The 17,590-nt window shown below is 38.3% G+C and overlaps 1 protein-coding gene across 1 annotated transcript; it reads left to right on the plus strand.

The window, feature by feature from the left end:
• The first annotated feature begins 15,142 nt into the window (after positions 1-15,142).
• Positions 15,143-17,590, plus strand: LOC149838267 (uncharacterized). Its single transcript, XM_090007650.1, has 2 exons — positions 15,143-15,863; positions 17,404-17,590. The coding sequence occupies exons 1-2, from the start codon at positions 15,184-15,186 to the stop codon at positions 17,474-17,476; spliced, it is 753 nt and encodes a 250-aa protein (XP_089863776.1). The 5' UTR covers positions 15,143-15,183; the 3' UTR covers positions 17,477-17,590.

The raw sequence follows: 17,590 nt of genomic DNA on the forward strand, positions 1-17,590 counted from the left end.
GCATGTCAGATCTATCAGGCACAACCAAAATTTCTTCTGAAGATGGGTGGGCAAAAAATTTCTGGCTCCGCCACTGGTCCGAATAAATGGATTGTCCTTCAAGACCATAGCATTGTCCCCGAGACCCGAAGTCTGCCCACCCAACGAAAAACTTCTGGCTCCGCCACTGTTATAGATCCAACATACAAGGAGGAGGCTGTTATGGGAGGAAGAATGGCTGTCATAGTGAATGCAAATGGTGATGTTTATGCTATCCAAAAGGCTGGAGGTCAGGGTGTCATACAAAGCGAAATCATGCAGTGCATGCGTGTTGCTTCTGTGAAAGCTATTGATATCACTGCTAGCAAAATAAAAAGAGCCGTCAGTTTTTCTTTTGGTATTTAAGGTTAAACAAACCCATATATATTAGGTTGTTGCAGGCTGGACACATTTCGTGTTTGAAATTTATTCTTGAAGCTTTGCAGGTGGAAGCATACAGTATGGAGAGGGCAAAAAGGAAGCTTGGAAAGGTGATTGGAGAGCAGAAATAGGCTTCTTTCCAGGTTTTTGAAGTGTTTTGGTTTTCTGTTTGCTTTTATTTTAGTGAACTTCACCATTTCAGAGCACTACTGCCTCTTTTTAAAAATATTTGTAGTTTTGTATCTGCTATATATTGACAGGGAATATATATGTAATTTTGGAAAAAAAAACTTCGTACAATATTCCAGTTCCAGCTGCTTTTTCTTAATGGTTTCTGGTTTACTAAATTTGTATCATGCAATTCTGTTGCAGGGCTTTGTTATTTCAGATTGGGAGGGCATTGACAAGATCACATACCTAGGATGAAAGTTGATGGAGTTGGAACAAATGCATGTGCAGGAGAATGCAGACTGAGATGTCTAAGATCACGAAGAATAAAGTAGGAAGCCATGGCAATGCAAGACTTAATATTTGTAAAATTTGTTTTCTTACCTTTGATAAGTACATTTTTTTTCAATGCTTATGTATTAGAAGCTATGTACATTTTTGCTAATGCTTATATATTGGATATATATACATTTTTCAAGTGTAAAATAATTTTAAAGAACTCTTAAATGTTTCACTGGTCACTTTTTGCGCCAGTAAAAAAATATAACTTCACTGGTGCATGTATTGCGCCAGTAAAGGCTACATTATCACCAGCGCAAAGTTTGCGCCAGTAAAATTACCATTTCCTGTACTGCTAACAGGAACTTCGCTACCACAAATATTGCGTCAGTGAAAATATTTGCTGGCAAATGTGAATTGCGTCAGTAATTCCTTTATCGGCGAGGCTTTTACTGGTGCAGAGATTGCGCCAGCAAAGACATAATGGTGCAGCAATTGCGTCAGCAAAAACTTTTACTGGTGCAAAAGCTGCACCAATAAAACTCCAAATTCTTAAGTGGCCTCACAACCGAACTCCGCCAAATATGGCTTCTGGGTTTGAACCTAGTCATATTTGGTCGAGCCCAAGCAGCTCAGTGGACAAGCTCCAGGTTGCACTGTGTTTATGCTATCTGAGCTCATTTGGTAAAAGTGAATGAAAATACAGCTGTGGCCTGGTTTGCGACTCATTGCACGTGTGGACCAACTCTTAGTCTGAGCCCAAACAAGTTCTTGGTCAGGATTGGCTTGCATGGTTCATGGTGACTGATCACATTTGGTCAACTCGCAGGGCTGTAGAGCCTTGAGCTTTTTCATGGTTTGTGGGTTTCGACCTACTCATAGTTGGTCTGAGTCCAACAAAGTCGGTGAGCAGCACCGGGGTAGATGGTCTGAATCCAATCAAGTTTTTGGGCAGCGCTAAGTTTCATGGATCATGCTGACCGAGGTCATTTGGTCAGTGTCCAGGCTCGTAGAGCCTTAAACTCTCTGGTGATTTGTAGGTTTCGACCAACTAGTAGTTGTTTCGAATCAGACCGGGTTCAGAGTGGATTGTAGTTTGTGTTGTCTAAGCCAATTTGGTAAGAATGCATGCCATTGGAAAGTAAAGTCTTGACTTGTGATTGGGGTTTGGACAGGATCATGGTCGGTCCAAGTCCGAGCAAGTTAACAATCATGGCCGCGTTTCGGACTGGGTATGGTTTGTACTAACTGAGCCCAACTGGTAAAAGTGATTCATGTGGTTTGGATCCTGCAACAACTGGTTCAAATCCAAACAAGTTCTTGGGTTGGGACTGTCCGGGCTGGGGTGTGGTTTATGCCAACTTGGTTCATTTTTGTGAAGTGCATGGAAAAGTGGGGGCCTATTCCTTAGGCCTGAACCTTGGTTGAGTTAGGTCCAAATTGAACCCACAAGGGCCCTTCCCATCTAGTAAGGGCGACCACTGAAGTCACCAAGTTGACGGGACATCACAAGTTTGAAACCTACGGGGATCATCCTTTGCTGCAAAGTTTAAGTTGGATATACTCCTCATTTGTTTTACCAACCAGAGGCATGCCAATGTGTGGTCAATTATAGGGGTATCAACAAATCCGGTTTGGTTCTGACAGGTGAAATCAGACCCGACCCCGATTTTTTGGGTATGGTATCGGGTCTAATTGGACTCACCATAAGAGAAACCATACCCAGACCCGATAAGAACTACATGAACCAGACTCGCGCCATACCCAATAAAATAATATTTTTTACTATTTTTACATTGAAAAATTGCAAGTCTTAATCGAAACTCGGGTCGGGCCCATGTCTAGTATAAAATTTCACAAACTATACCTGACTCCATGTATTAATTGGACCTTCAGGTCCAGACCCGGGTCTTAATTGGGTCTTCTTATTTATCACCATACCAGACCCTATAGGGTTTGGTACGGGTCAGGTCTGGGTAAACCCGACTGGTTGACATCCCTAGTCAGTTACGGGGGGGGGGGGGGGGGGGGTGTGGCCTATCTTAAAAATGGAGTATGGTTCAAATTGAACGTAATACGATTTGCTGCTGGGTCAAGTTAAGTTGGACCCATTGTTCTATATAAGAGGCCAACCAAGTGCTGCATCAGTGACTCACGGGCTTTGGGCCAACTCTTAGTTGGTCCGAGTCGAGCAAGTTCAGGGATAAATCAAGACTTCAGGCTGCCCATGGCTTCTGTACGTAGCAATGTAAACACTGGGTTTGGATCATGCTTGAACCAGTGCCATATCTGTGTCTACAAACATTATCGCAACTCTCGTTCTTGGGAAGATCCTGGCGAGGATAACCTTGCGATAAACTAAAAACTTCCACTTTTTTCTCATGAAATTCTGGGAAAATATCAGTATGCATAAAAAATTTAAGTGTCGGTTTCTTGAAAATCTCACAATTTTATTGTGAGATTTTGAAAGACCATTGCAATCCGAAAAAAACATGATATTTTCAAAATGTCACCTATTTTGAGAATGCCACTTTTTTTCCAGACACGATCACATTATTAACGCAATATTTATTTTTATATTTTAATGTTTTTTCTTATATTTTTGTAAATTTACTTATATACTTCAAAATGTAAAATATACTTATCTTTTCCTGAGATTTTCTCCAGAAAGATTTTTTTTTTTAATTTCACTTTTTTTCTGAGAAATTAAATCCCGATAACAGGATTGTGACTATGGTTTCAGTAAAATATACCAATTGTAAAATTAACCTGCAATTTTTTTGAAAATTTAAAGTGATATTTGGGTTTAAAATACTCTCTTAGAGTTGGAATGATTTGAATCCAGTAGACGAAGCCCTATTCATTGTATAATCGAGTCCTAAGATGTGTGAGAGCTCATAAATCTGTGAAAACTAAGTTTGGGTCGACCTCTGGGTCAACTCCTGTTGTTCTCAGGCTGTGAGGAAGCCTGGGAGTCGACTCCCTGGCTATTGACCTTGCACAGAAAGGGTCGACCCCTAATAATTCTATATTGAAATGCCACCTGATGTGATATGTATGTGCTGCATGTCAAATGACACATGAACGAAATGATGAACAATATTATGATTGAAATGTAGAAATAAATTATGCAATAGTTCTAATGATATTTGATCAATTAATTGTTCGATCCCGAACAGTGGCTCGTGACGATTTGTTTATTGACTTGATATTTGTTTGTGCCCTTATTGATAGCCATTGACCCTGTGAGATGTCAGCTGTATTTGTACATATACGGAAATATGAATTCTCTAGACTGGGTAACCCATTGAGGAACTGTTCTCAAGAGAAGGATCATGTGAGGTTATAAATGTCCAAGACTAGATAGTTGAATAAGATGACCCCTGTGAGGATGTACAGTCCCACAGCCAGGTAGTCTAGCAAGGATGATCCCTGCCAGGATGTATATGACCAAAACCAAACTGGTCTGTCTAAGGTAACTATGTGAGGATATACAAACTCAATACTAGGTAGTTTAGGTAGGACGAGCCTATGAGGATGTACGCTTCCAAAATGAGATAATCCGACGAAAAATTTGTTTTAATTTGTTGTAAATCTCTGTGAAAATGAATAAGTTAAATATGACAGTTATGATGGATTGTGATGGGCTTGTTATAGCTATTTGAGAATCTACTCATTTTGGTTGTACTCCAATTGTTATAGTTAGGGGTGGCAATCGTGTCGGGTTGGCGGGTCAGCATACCTCAACCCGAACCCGACCTGTTTATTAAACGGGTCGGTTGTGGCAAACACGAACCCGGACCGTTTAATAAACGGGTAAACCGACACTACCCGCCAACCCATTTAATAAATGGGTTGGGTCGGGTAAACGGGTTCTCAGGTTCGCAGGTCAGATTGGCGGGTTGATGGGTCGGGTTGGCAGACGGGTTGGCGGGTCGACGGGTTGACCCACCCGCCTAACCCGTTTATTAAATGGGTCAGTCGGGTTGGCGGGTTGGCATACCCCCAACCCGAACCTGACCCGTTTAATAAACGGGTTAGGCGGATCGACCCGTTTATTAAACGGGTTGGCTTAAGCCCAACCCGAACCCGCCTAAGAGGCGGGTTGGCAGGTCATGTCAGGTTTTGCCACCCCTAGTTATAGTATGATCACATGCTGATCTCGGATAAGAGAATTATGCCTTGATCAATTATGGCCTATGGCATGGGATTGTGATTGGATACATGACATACCACACTTACAAATGAATATGTTTGACTTATTAGGTGAATGGCACATCATGCCTACTTAGTCATGTTACTTATAATTGTATTGTGTTTTCTTGAATGAAATACATCACGTATGTACACTTTGATTGATATATATCATGGATATTTTATTGCATGGGTATATATTTTGATAGTGTGGTTCCTTGCAATTTGATGTATATTTCTACTAGACTTTCATAAGTTTGACCTTGTTTTATGGGAAACATGTTTATCAGAGTTGTGCAGCAGAGCTGATGTGGGATTTTGTGGCACTGTCGATGAGCCAATCATTTTTTTTTCTTGGGCACTAATTTGTCGTTACTGTTATCCGCTTTAAATTCAATATAATTGTTTTGTGTGCACGTAACTCGCCCGAAGTTTTGAATCTGTGTTAAAAGATGCTTCTTCTAACGATTTTAAATATAAAAGAAAAGTTTTAATTTTACTTGTTTTTTCTTCAAAAGGGTTAAAATTTTGGGGTGTTACACCAATTGCTTTATAAAGTTAAAAAAAAAGTAAAATAAGAAGATTTCAAACTGATTTTGATTCAAAACCAACTTCAAATGTAGAGTCTGATTTTTGTCTACATACAACAAGATCTAACCAACATGTCCTAGATCCAACATGAAATCTGATATGGGATGTCCAAATCCAATGTGGGTTCATCGTGGGAAGTACATGCTCTGAGCCCATTTTATTGTCATGCAATTGGCTTGCTCTTGACTAACATTGGACCCAGTAGTTGGAACTTGAAACCTATACCCGAACGACAAGTTGGGCTAATGTAGATAGTGACACTAGTTCAATCCAAATATTCTAAAGTAGGCCAAGCAAGGTAAGCCATAGGAATGGTTAGACAAAGCATGTTTGCTGCCTTGTTAAACCAAAATTGCTTAGCTATCCACAAGGAGATAAAGATTTCATGTTTCAGTTGGATATTTGATCGAATCTGAGTTTGTTTGCTCGAATTTGGTATATAAAACTATATTCATTTATTCATTGTACTCTGCATTTCATGACTTTAGTTGTTACGATCTGAAATTCAGAACATGATTCAGATCCAATACCTAGGATCTAGACGCCACGTTCAAATCCCTAGGAGGGTTGACCAGTACTATGTGAGTCCCAGGTTGATGACATGACTACTGATGTGATCTCTCTAATTAAAAAAAAGTTAATTGTTTAGTCTCAGCCAAAAAGAGGAAGAGTAAGACACATGGCATCACCAGGAGACAAACCAATTGGCAGAAGGGCCCACATGGGGAGGGCGTGAATCCAAAAGACTCTTATGAGACATCCCCTCTTTAGAAGTTAATTAAGAGTTGTTGATTGCTTTTAATTAAGATTCCTTAATTGTTAATTAGTGTGAAGTCCTTAGTAAGTAGGAGTCCAAGCTTAATTGGGTTTTTAGCTTTTTTAATTAAATAAAATTTTGGGTAATTAAGACTCAACCCCATCTCTCCCTATTTAAGGGGGTCTAGAGGAGCTTTATTGAGGATTGAGTAATTGCATTGAAGTTCTCAAAACCTCACTCTAGCCATCCCCCCCTCTCTCTAATGTCTTTCTCTCTCTTCTCCCTTTCTTGCTTCTCTCTCTATTCTTTATATCCTCTCTAACAACCTATTTAGTTCCTCCCTAGTCATCAACAAGCCAGGCCCACAAGGGTTGGATGTCTAGCCCTTCTCTAGAGACTGAGCTCCCCCAGCGTCTCAGATCATGTATTTGCTATTCCAGCCAACTGAGTGGCATTTTCGCATTGCAGATCATATGTCCAAGTTTTAAAATATGAGAAACTCCATCTCACCCTGCTACAGACCTCAAAGGTACCTCTACAACCCTTATTTAACTTTAGATTAACTTTTGTTGGCTTTCTACATTCTGAAACCCAAAACTGCATCCTGTCGGGTACGCCAAATATCTGAATTCTCTAAACCGATAACCTCTGACCATCAGTAGTCTTTTCTAGTGTTTCAAACATATCCTATACTTTTACCTACGTTCTTAGGTGACCCTAAAATCCCCTAAACTAAGTTTTTTCAGTTCTGGACCAAAATCGCACTTGAAACGCTTATTGGGTTCAAACTGTACCTACCCGATTTAGCTGTTTAACCTTATTTTCCTTGTTTTTCTCAATCTGTAGCCTCATACCTCTTACCCACCATGTCTAACATAGTTCTTCACTCCTGACACTTGTACCACTGGTCTCACAATCTAAGAATCTCAAGTTTGATCTCAAATTAAAATACACGCCGGTCAAAAATCCGAACCTACCTTCCGGGACTCCTTCCAAACCACCCATTTCAAAAATTCTGGAGGGTCTAACATCATATAAGATAGTAAGAACTTGAGACCTTACCAGTCAAGCTATCATATAACTATGCAAGGGATTGGCAATGCATGCATATGCAAATAGAAGATTACCGTGCACCAAATAAAATGTTGGTGACTATAGTAAAAAATATTGCCAATATTTTTAAAAATACCTTAACCTTGTTGCGATATATTCAACAAACAAATCAATTCTGACAAAAATCATAATATTATCAATACATCACCTTTTCAAAAAGTCATGAATTGTCATTATATTACTCCAACATTGATGCAATGAACATAAGGATCACTCCTTAACCCGGTGAAAATCGGTACCCTAGCATCGCTAAAAACAAAAAATCAATGATATTATGTGTAAAATTAACTAAAAAACTCAATGATTTATCATCAATCTCCCTCTCTCTCTCTCTCTCTCTCTGATCTAGGAGTGGGAGTGAAATGCCACCTAGGCTATAGATTCTCCTTGTATCCATTTTAATTATTTGTTTTTTGTAATTAATTAATTTGGAACTTGGTTTTTTGAATTACGTTTTGGATCTTAATGTAGTGTAGGATTTATTTCAAAACTATAGTAGGATTAGGGTTGCCTCTTGTTATCTATAAACACTTATTATACAAAGGGAGCCAGAGAGATTGATGATTTTTAGTTAATTATTTATAATTTTTCATTAATTTCCTGTTGTGTAGTTACGCTATTGATTATTTTGTTTTTTTTGTAATAATTAATTTAGACATTGGTTTTTGGGCTATGTTTTGGATCTTAATATAATGTTGGATATATCTCAGATCCGTAGTAGAATTAGAGCTTCCTCTTGTTCTCTATAAATACTTATTGTAGAGAGGGAGATTGATGATGAATTATTGCTGGTTTTTAGTTAATTTTTGAAATTTCCCATTGACTTTCTGTTTTTGGCTGCATGAGGGTACCGATTTTTGCATGGTTCAGTCAGTACCTTAGTGAAGCTATAAAACAAGAAATTAATAGAAAATTATAAAAATTTAATTAAAAAATATCAATAATTCTCATCAATCTCCCTCTCTTCCTCTCTAGAATAAGTATAAAAACCCAATGTCTAAATTAATAAGTATAAAAACCCAAATAATTAAAATGGAACCTCTAGCTTGTGTTTGGGTAACAGCCCGCTCCCACTCCTACATCAAATATTAATGCTTAGATTTATATTTTTCAATGTCTCTATATGTTTTGATATGTTTCATTAAATTCTAAATTCTACTTACAATGAGATTTTCCCAAAAAATTAAAATATCACTAATCCTATATATGCTTGATCATGCATCCATCATATGATGCCATCATTGTACAAGAACAATGTATAGGAGAGCCAACAACACTCCAAGCTAACCTTGCTCTGCAGCCTACTTGAACCAGGATCAATCCAGGTAAAGCAAGGAGCCTAGGTCCTATATTGGAAGAAAGTAGTGAATGGGTCCTAGATCTTTGAGGAAAAACATTGTATTGAGATTATCCTTTAGCTTGTTGATGTGGCCAAGATGATCTCCAACAATAATGATATCGTCCACGTATATGGGGATAAAAATACTCACATTTGCATCAATTTCGGAGAAAAGAGAATAGTCAACCTTTGATTGGTGGAATCCTTCTCCCATCAAATAAGAAGTTAATTTTGAAAACCAATTTCTGGAGGATTGCTTCAACCTATATATAGACTTGTTAAGGCGGCATACTAGGTTCTCCCCTGTCAAGAAAAACCTGGTGGTAAATCCATATAAACCTCATCATTTAAGTCACCATGTAGGAAGACATTGTTGACATCAACTTGGTATACGTGCTAGTTCTTGATGGTGGCAAGGGCGAGTAAACACCAAACTGTGACCACTTTAATGACAGGAGCAAAGGTTTTATTATAGTCAAGACCTTCGATTTGGGTGTACCCATTTGCCACAAGATGGGCCTTGTACCATTCAATGCTGCCATCAAATTTATGCTTGACCTTATATACCCATTTGCAACCAATGAGTTGTTTTCCTTCTGAGAGTGGTACCAATGACCAAGTATTGTTATCTTCTCATGCCTTGATCTCAACCCGCATAGCATCTTGCCAATGAACTTATTTTACAGCTTGAACATATGTTTTAGGTTTTAGAGGTAATGGTTGCAAGAAAAGCACGATATGAGCTAGAAAATGACTCATAACTAAGGAAGGTTGAAAGGGGATGACATGTTTTAAGGTTTACCTCATATGCATCGGATTGGAGGATGGGGCTTGCGACATAACACAAATACTCCTTAAGATGAGGTGGTTGTGACTGGATCCTGGCAGATCTTCGAAGACCAAGCTCATGTGGGTCCTGAATGGATATCTCCTGGGCATTGGATGAGGACGATAAAGTGTTGGGTGAATCTTGGATTGGCTCGAATGGGGGTAACAAATTTTCATAATTGTCGTGAATTGGTAGGAGAAGTACCATCTCTGGCTCATTATTGAGAGTTTTGTTTATGAAGGGAAAATCATTCTCATAAAATTGAATATCACGGCTTGTGAAAATTTCATGAATTTCTAAATCATAAACTTTATACCCAGTTTGTCCATATGGGTAACCAATAAAAACACATTTTCTAGCTCTTTTGTCAAATTTATGCTCATATCTGATATTATGGGCATAACATAGGAAACAGAAAACTCTCAAATGCGCATAATTGGGTGACTTACCGTGCAAAACTTTATATGGAATTTTTTCTGACAAAGACTTAGAGGGTAGTCTATTTATTAAATAGGCAGCGGTTAAAACACATTCCCCTCAAAACTTTAGAGACAAGTTTCCTTGAAATCTAAGAACACGAGCAACATTTAATAGATCACGATGTTTGCGTTCCACTACCCCATTTTGTTGGGGAGTATCCATGCAGCTACGTTGTCGTGCAATGCCATTTTTATCCAAGTAACTTGTGATTTCTTTAGAGAAAAATTATAGGCCATTGTCAGACCGTAACTTGAAAATTTTGGCCTCAAATTGATTATAAATCATATTCATAAAAAATTTTAGTAAGCCACAAGTCTCAGATTTATGGCGCATGAGAAAAACCCAAGCACAACAAGTATAATCATCTACGATGGCAAGAAAAACATGAGCTTCCGTTAATGATGGAGTTTGATAACTTCCCCATATGTCATAATGAATGAGTTAAAAAGGAGCCAAAGTAGAGATAGTACTATTTGGAAATGGCAAGCGTGTCTGTTTGGCCATATGACAAATGTCACAATTTTCATTGATAAGGGAAGCATGGATCATGGAAGATTTTATTAGAATATCAAGTCTTGAATTGGATATATGACCAAGACGGTGATGCCACAAATGAGAAGACAAATTGATGGTTAAAGCTAGTCTATCAAATTGGCCATTCATCTCAAGGATATAAAGTCCATTATGCAGCTTACCCACTCTAATCCTCCGCATCGAGTGAGGGTCCTGTAAAACACAAGAGTCATGCTTAAATAAGACTTGACATTTCATATATTGAAGCAACTTATGAATTGAAATAAGATTGTAATAAAAGGAAGGGACACAAAGAACATTCTTGGGCATGATATTGGGGTAAGATACACATCTCCAATGTGGGAAATACATGCTGAAGTTCTGTTGGGAAGGTTAATGAGAGGACTATTCGATATTGGTTTTGAAGGGGATAAGAATGACAATGAACAAGTGATATGTTCAGTAGCTCCTATATCCAGGATCCAAATATTTTTGAAAGAAGGATAAGTAGATGCAACAAGAGTATTACCTGCAAGATTAACTTGTGGTGTCATATTTTCTTGTTGTATAACAGTAAGTAACTTACAATATTGTTCTTGTATGAATTGAGGGATGACTTGGTTAGTATTTTGCTTAGAATAAGTTGCTATATTGGCATGAGTCCGGGCATCATTCTTGACATTAGAAGATACTCCACTTTGTCGAGGTGGGAACCCATGAAGGTGAAAGCATTGTGCCTTTGTGTGTCCCATTTTTCTGTAGTGCTCACACTTGGGACGTGGTTGTCCATTTCTCGTTTTGGCATCATCTCTAAAATGACTATGAGCAATTGTTGCAACAATGGGTTTGGATGGTTGAGCTATTCTTAGTTCTCGTTGCCTCTCTTCTTAGATGAGTAATGCATATGCCCAAGTAATGCTTGGTGGCGGGTCCATTAGCAACATTTGGCTTCGAATAGCGGTGTATCTCTCATTGAGGCCCATTAGAAGTTGGATAAGGTGTTCACAATCTTACATCTCTTGGATGGCTTTCAGGGCCCCACATGAATACGTTGGTAAATTGACATAGAGATCGAGTTCATCCCACATTTCTTTCAATTTAGTAAAGTAGACAGCAATAGAGCTATGATTTTGTTTCAAATTTATGATGTCATATTGGATTTGGTATATTCGATGTGCATTAGATTGGAAAAACCTTTCTCAAAGTTCCTTCCATACCTCAGTTGCACATTTGGAATAGATGATTGTGGATGTAAGATCTTTGTGAAGAGAGTTTAGGATCTAGGATAAGACCATGTCATTATATCGAGTCCACGCAACAACTGTATGGGCTAGGGCATTTGGTTTGGGTGGTGACCCATCGACAAATAGCATTTTGTTCTTTGCGCTCAGCGCCGTGCACATAGCTCTTTCCCATATAGTGAAATTGTCACCAGTGAAAGGTTGTGATACTAAGGACATCTCAGAATTATCCAACCATTGTGTGAGGATTTGGAGTTGCTGGACACCAACCTTGTTGCTGTGTGCATTGGAGACCTTGGAGTTGTCGTGAAGCTCACGTGGAGCAGCAATCATGGCCACACTTTCATATATTTGTTTCTTGCATTAAAATCCTTTATCTTTTTTGCATGCTTGAATCACTAGAGGTGTTGAATCCATGTTAACTTGTTGATTGACCATTGTGTTTGTTCTTGTTTAACTAAAGTTTAGAAATAGAACACATAACTTGTTGTTTCAAGTGTTAATCGAGTTTTCATCTATTTCTGTTTCTAATCGAAGTTGGGGTAAAGGATGAAGGGAATTTATCCGAGGTGAATGAACCCTAGAAGTGTCTTTGATTGCAGGTTGGACCTTCACTAAAACTAATCAGCGTTAGAAAGAAAATGTTTCTGTTTTCGGGACTGTGTAATAGTCGGATGCGAGTGGCTAAGCCCTCTGACAGAGTTTAGTAATTTAGTCTGTTCTCCTAAACGGATGAACAGAAAATTATGAGTTTTAACTTGTTGGAAAGCTAACTTTCGGCTCTACAACTTTTGCGTTTATCATTTTTGCTGAATCCATTTTGTGACTTGTCTAAAAAGACTAGAAATTTCTCTTGTTTGAATGTGATCTGAGTTACTGAATTGCTTATTACATTTCTTGATAGAGTTTAATGTTTGAGTCATAACTCATTAAATACTGCTTTGTTTGTCAATCTGTTTGCTGTTTTGGAAATATAATATCTATAGTGACAACTTTTATGTTTTAGTCAATTCGTGATTCATCCGTCTATGCTTTCAAAATTGAGCCTGTTTCCTACATGTTAAAGTCCCAAATCGTTATTTCGTTTAGTTTAACAAAAAAACACCTCCATGTATTTTAGATATAACGTCCTGTGGATTTACTCAAAAATTTCAATTTTTGGTTCACTAGAAAGATAAGACAATTTTGAACAACTTCCTTGTTTTGCATTTCTGTAAACTCACTCATCTGAGGATTCAAAAATCCTCTCAAAGTCAACATTCTGTCTATTAGTTGGATGAACAACGAACTGTGTGTCCTGTCTCCAAGTTCTAGACAGAACTTCCCCAATTCGAACTTTGTTCGAGACAAGCTCCTCCATTTTGGATCTGGGGACATTGTATTTTTGAAACTCATATTTGAAAATCTTCTATTGCTAAACAGAATCATTTGTCCAGTTTGAATTCTGCGAGTTGAATAGTTACTCTCTGTTTGGTTATCATTGATAACCAATCCAGTGAATGTGTTGTATCTTGGGCGGCGGATAACCAAAATCTGTGTTTTTAGACTCGTTGAAAAGGTGCATTCGTTGTGCATCTTTTTTGTGTTAGCACCGTCTGTCATTTTAGAGCGCCCCTTCCTCTAACGAAGGCCAATTGAGTCTTTTTCGGACTCTTCTATTCCAAATATTCACTTCCACGATTTGAGATCCGTTTGGGTCCCAAATTTTGGATCAGCTTCATCGTCGACTCTGCATCACTTAGGCTTCCTTTTCCATTAGGCTTCGTTAGGCCCATTCAAAAATCATATTTTTAAGTATTTTTTCTCATGTCTAACACCACACATGTGATCTGTAGGTTTTGTTTAGTGGGAACCAACTTTTGTATCTCTAGAATCTGACTTGTATACAGGTTTTCCCGATGATCCAAAATCAATGGCTAAGAAGGTACCAATTTTTCTCACTGATAAAAATATGTTTTTCATAAAAACAACATGATCCAACAGGCAATTCTCATTGAATTGATCATGTTGAACACATCTAATAGTTTAGATCTATCATAAAATACTTAAAATCTATGGGGCAGAACAAGAAATAGGGCATAATATGTTTAGTTCTCATATATATATATATATATATATATATATATATATATATATATATATATATATATATATATATATATATATATAGAGAGAGAGAGAGAGAGAGAGAGAGAGAGAGAGAGAGAGGGTGGACCGTCCAACCAAAGGAAGGTTCAAAATCTGCAATTGATGATAATCGATGAACGTTCATTTTTTAATGATTGAGTTTTTCATTGATCAGACTTTTTATATTGGATTTTTATCATTTATTTATTAGATGACATGTTTTGGATTATGATTTTTTTTATGTTTAGATGTATTTTTGAAAGCGCTAAAAATCAACGACCAATATACTTTGCATTGTAAAGTTTTAAATGCATTGTGAGCCATTTATTTTTTATGTTTCTAAAAACATGGTTATAAAGTCTTCATGTAAAGCATATTCTTTACTAAATAAATTATAAAGAGAAAAGATAGGAGGTCCGATCCATGAGATGATCAAGCTTTGGAAAAGAGAAGTCATTCAATTGTTATTGGTTATAGATTTTGGACCTTCCTTTGATTGGACTGTATGGAACGGGGACGTCCAACCAAAGGAAGGTCTAAAATCTACGGATGACATTAATAAGTTTTTGGAGGATTTGATTGGATAAGTTTTTATAAGGTTTCAAAAATCAATGACTTATAATTTTTGATAAATTTTCAAGACTCCAAATGCCATTCTTTCATCTAAAATGCATGGTCCAAATGTAAATTTCTAGTAAATAAAATGTTACCATCTGGGGTTCGAACTTGCAACGACCCAACAGACGTGCACTAACTGCCAGACAAGCGGACCTCATGTTGGTTCACAGAGAATGCTGGGTTTAGGCAGACACCTACCAGATATACAACCATACCATTTGGAGTTCGAACTTGCAACGTTCCAACACAAGGTGACGTGCACTAACCGCTACCGACAGTCAAGGTGAGAGATAGTTTGGGGACCCAAGATGGATTAAAGTTTCTTGAGCTTCCACCGCAAAGACACCGCTGCTGAATCAACGGGTGGGGGATGACGTGCCGTATGCCGTCACCCCGCGACGAATGTCCACAACGCGCCACAGCGCCCATATTTTTACTTTGCTGTTCCCTCAATCGCTAAATTCTAACCTCCTCTCTCTCTCTTTCTCTCAAGTCTCAACACCCTTCTCTTGTTTTCTCTGTAGAGTCGAAGACCATGCCGGAATCCATACCGAATTCTGCCGGTCTCTGGCAAGAACCCACAGGAAAAATCGTGCTATCCGGAACCAACAGCCCATCGTCGAGCTCGACGTCGTCCGGCATCCTCTTCGTGCCCAGCGGCCAGCAGAACGACGACCCACCGAGCCCCTCCTCCCCGCCGCTGTGGTCGAATGCACCGCACCCTCTTCGGCCCACCTCTGCTCGGTCTGAAGCCATCGCGAGGGGCCGGTGGGAGCTCATGGAGATGCTGAAGAACGTCCCTGAATCGTACTGCGAACTCTCCCTCAGGGACCTCGTCGACCGGGTGAAGCCCAGAGAGGAAAATGAGGAAGAGAAGGAGGAGGAGGAGATGGCCAACAGGGAAGTGAAGAAAAGGATGAGGAAGAGGAAGAAGTGGAGAAATGGTAGTGGGTGGGAACAGAGCTACGGGAACGGGGGCCTCTTGCTCAAGATGTTCGTGCCGAGCTCGTATCTCCGGTCGAAGGCGACGGCCGGATCGGGAAGGGTCTCGCCGAGGCCGTTGTTCATGGTGGAGGAGAGGGAAAACGCTTGTTGTGGTGAGAATGGGGAGTGGTGGAGGAAAGGGTTTATGGTTGTAGGATTCGGAAGGAACAGCAGGAGTAGTAGCTCTGGTAGTAATAATAGTAATAGCAGTGGTGGTAAATCTGCTTCAAGGTAATCTGCTTATCATTTTCTTGCTTGATTGTTTACTTGGTTATTTTTTGAGAAGAAAAATCTCTTGCAATAAGGACCAACAACGGGACATGTGTTTTGCTTCCGTCGATTGTACTTACAATCTAGTTGGGATTTCACGATGCAAGTCGTTTTGGCTCGATCTAACCTCGTAGATGTGTTCAGCATGATTGATTTAGTAGAAATTGACGCTTGGATCATGTTTTGTCGACGAAAAAACACCCCTTTTGGGTCAAAAAAGCGAGAGACAATATGTTGATTTCTAGTTGGGATTTCACAATAGAGAGCCCTGTTTTAGTTGTCCACTTCCTTTTTTTATTTGGCTTTGATTTTATCAATGAAATTATAGGAAGACCATTTTTCTTTTTGTTGATTTTTTTATGGTTTTTTCTTTGCGGTATAAGTTGAAGGTCCCTGTTTTCCCTATTGGTAAATTGCAGGATGCTAGGTTTGATCTTGGTTTTTTATTTCCTCGCCTTCTCTTTCATTCTCAAGTGTTGGATTCTTAAATTTTGTTCATTGTTTTGTAACTTGAGAAAAATCCGAGTTCCATGTATTTTTCTGATGCAATTGAATTTCGTCTTTTCTTTTTCCCAACTTTAGAATACAAAAACAACGCTGCTTTATTCATGTTGTTTCACTTTGCTTAGGAAAACATCGGGACTCTGAATTTTGGAATTCGAGGGGTCGATGATGCTTAACTCTATTATTGGATACTTCTTCGTTTTCTTATGTTTTTAATTTTTTGCTGTAGGAAACTCGAGTATAGTCAGACGTGTTATTTACTTTTTTTTGTTTTTGCCCAGTGTGATCCTCTATTTTCTCTTTTTTGTCAATTGCATAGATGTTATATTGTACTTCTTTCATAAAAATAGATGTTATATTGTACCATTTCTTACAGAAAGTTTTCTTTGAATTTGTTAGTGCATATTTTCTAATTTTTGGAAATTATTTGAATCAAATTCCGGATTTTTTTATGCTTTTTCCTTTGAGAAAGATATAGTTTTCTTGGGAATTTTACTGCTCTTAAATCCTCCTCTTTGTTAATGTGTTTTTAATTTTATGTCCTAGTACAGAGTCGATTCTTCTTCTTGTTATTTTCCTTACTGAGAAATGCGGAAGTCTTTGCGAATCCCCTCCTTATTGAAAGTTTTTAGATCTTAGATTTTGTGTAAGATCGTAATACAGAAACGGCTGAATGTTTATTTTCTTGTTTCTGAGCAGAATGTGTGAATTCTTCTCTGTTCATGGATGGGTTTTTCTCTTGTTTTTCCTCCCAAGTCTTTTTCTAATCTTTTCAAAAAGTTTTCCTTTTACTCTTTCTCTCTCCTGATAATTCCTCTCAATTTTTTGAGGTTTAATTGATTTTAAACTTTAGAAAGAGTGTTTTTTCTCTTATAGTCTGATATTGATTACGATAATTAGAAACAGGTCTTTCTAATGTTTTTCTTGAAGAAATGGTTAGTTTCTTTTTTTTTTTTGCGAATGAATATCCTCACGGTTAATCTTCTGATGAACGCAGGTATGGAGATGGTTTCTTGCCTGGCTGTTGGTCTTTCCTACGCCCCAGCAGGAGCAAATCCACTAGAGAATGAACGGCCAAAGATGCTCGTTCGCTTTAATCCTTTTGATGCACTTGTTTAATAATACCATTGGTACGATTGACTTCTCAATCCTTGAAAACAATACATGTAATAATATAGGAGATG

The sequence above is a fragment of the Nuphar pumila genome, chromosome 5 (assembly GCF_984573655.1).
Source record: "Nuphar pumila chromosome 5, dmNupPumi1.hap1.1, whole genome shotgun sequence".
In the NCBI taxonomy this organism is placed as follows: domain Eukaryota; kingdom Viridiplantae; phylum Streptophyta; class Magnoliopsida; order Nymphaeales; family Nymphaeaceae; genus Nuphar; species Nuphar pumila.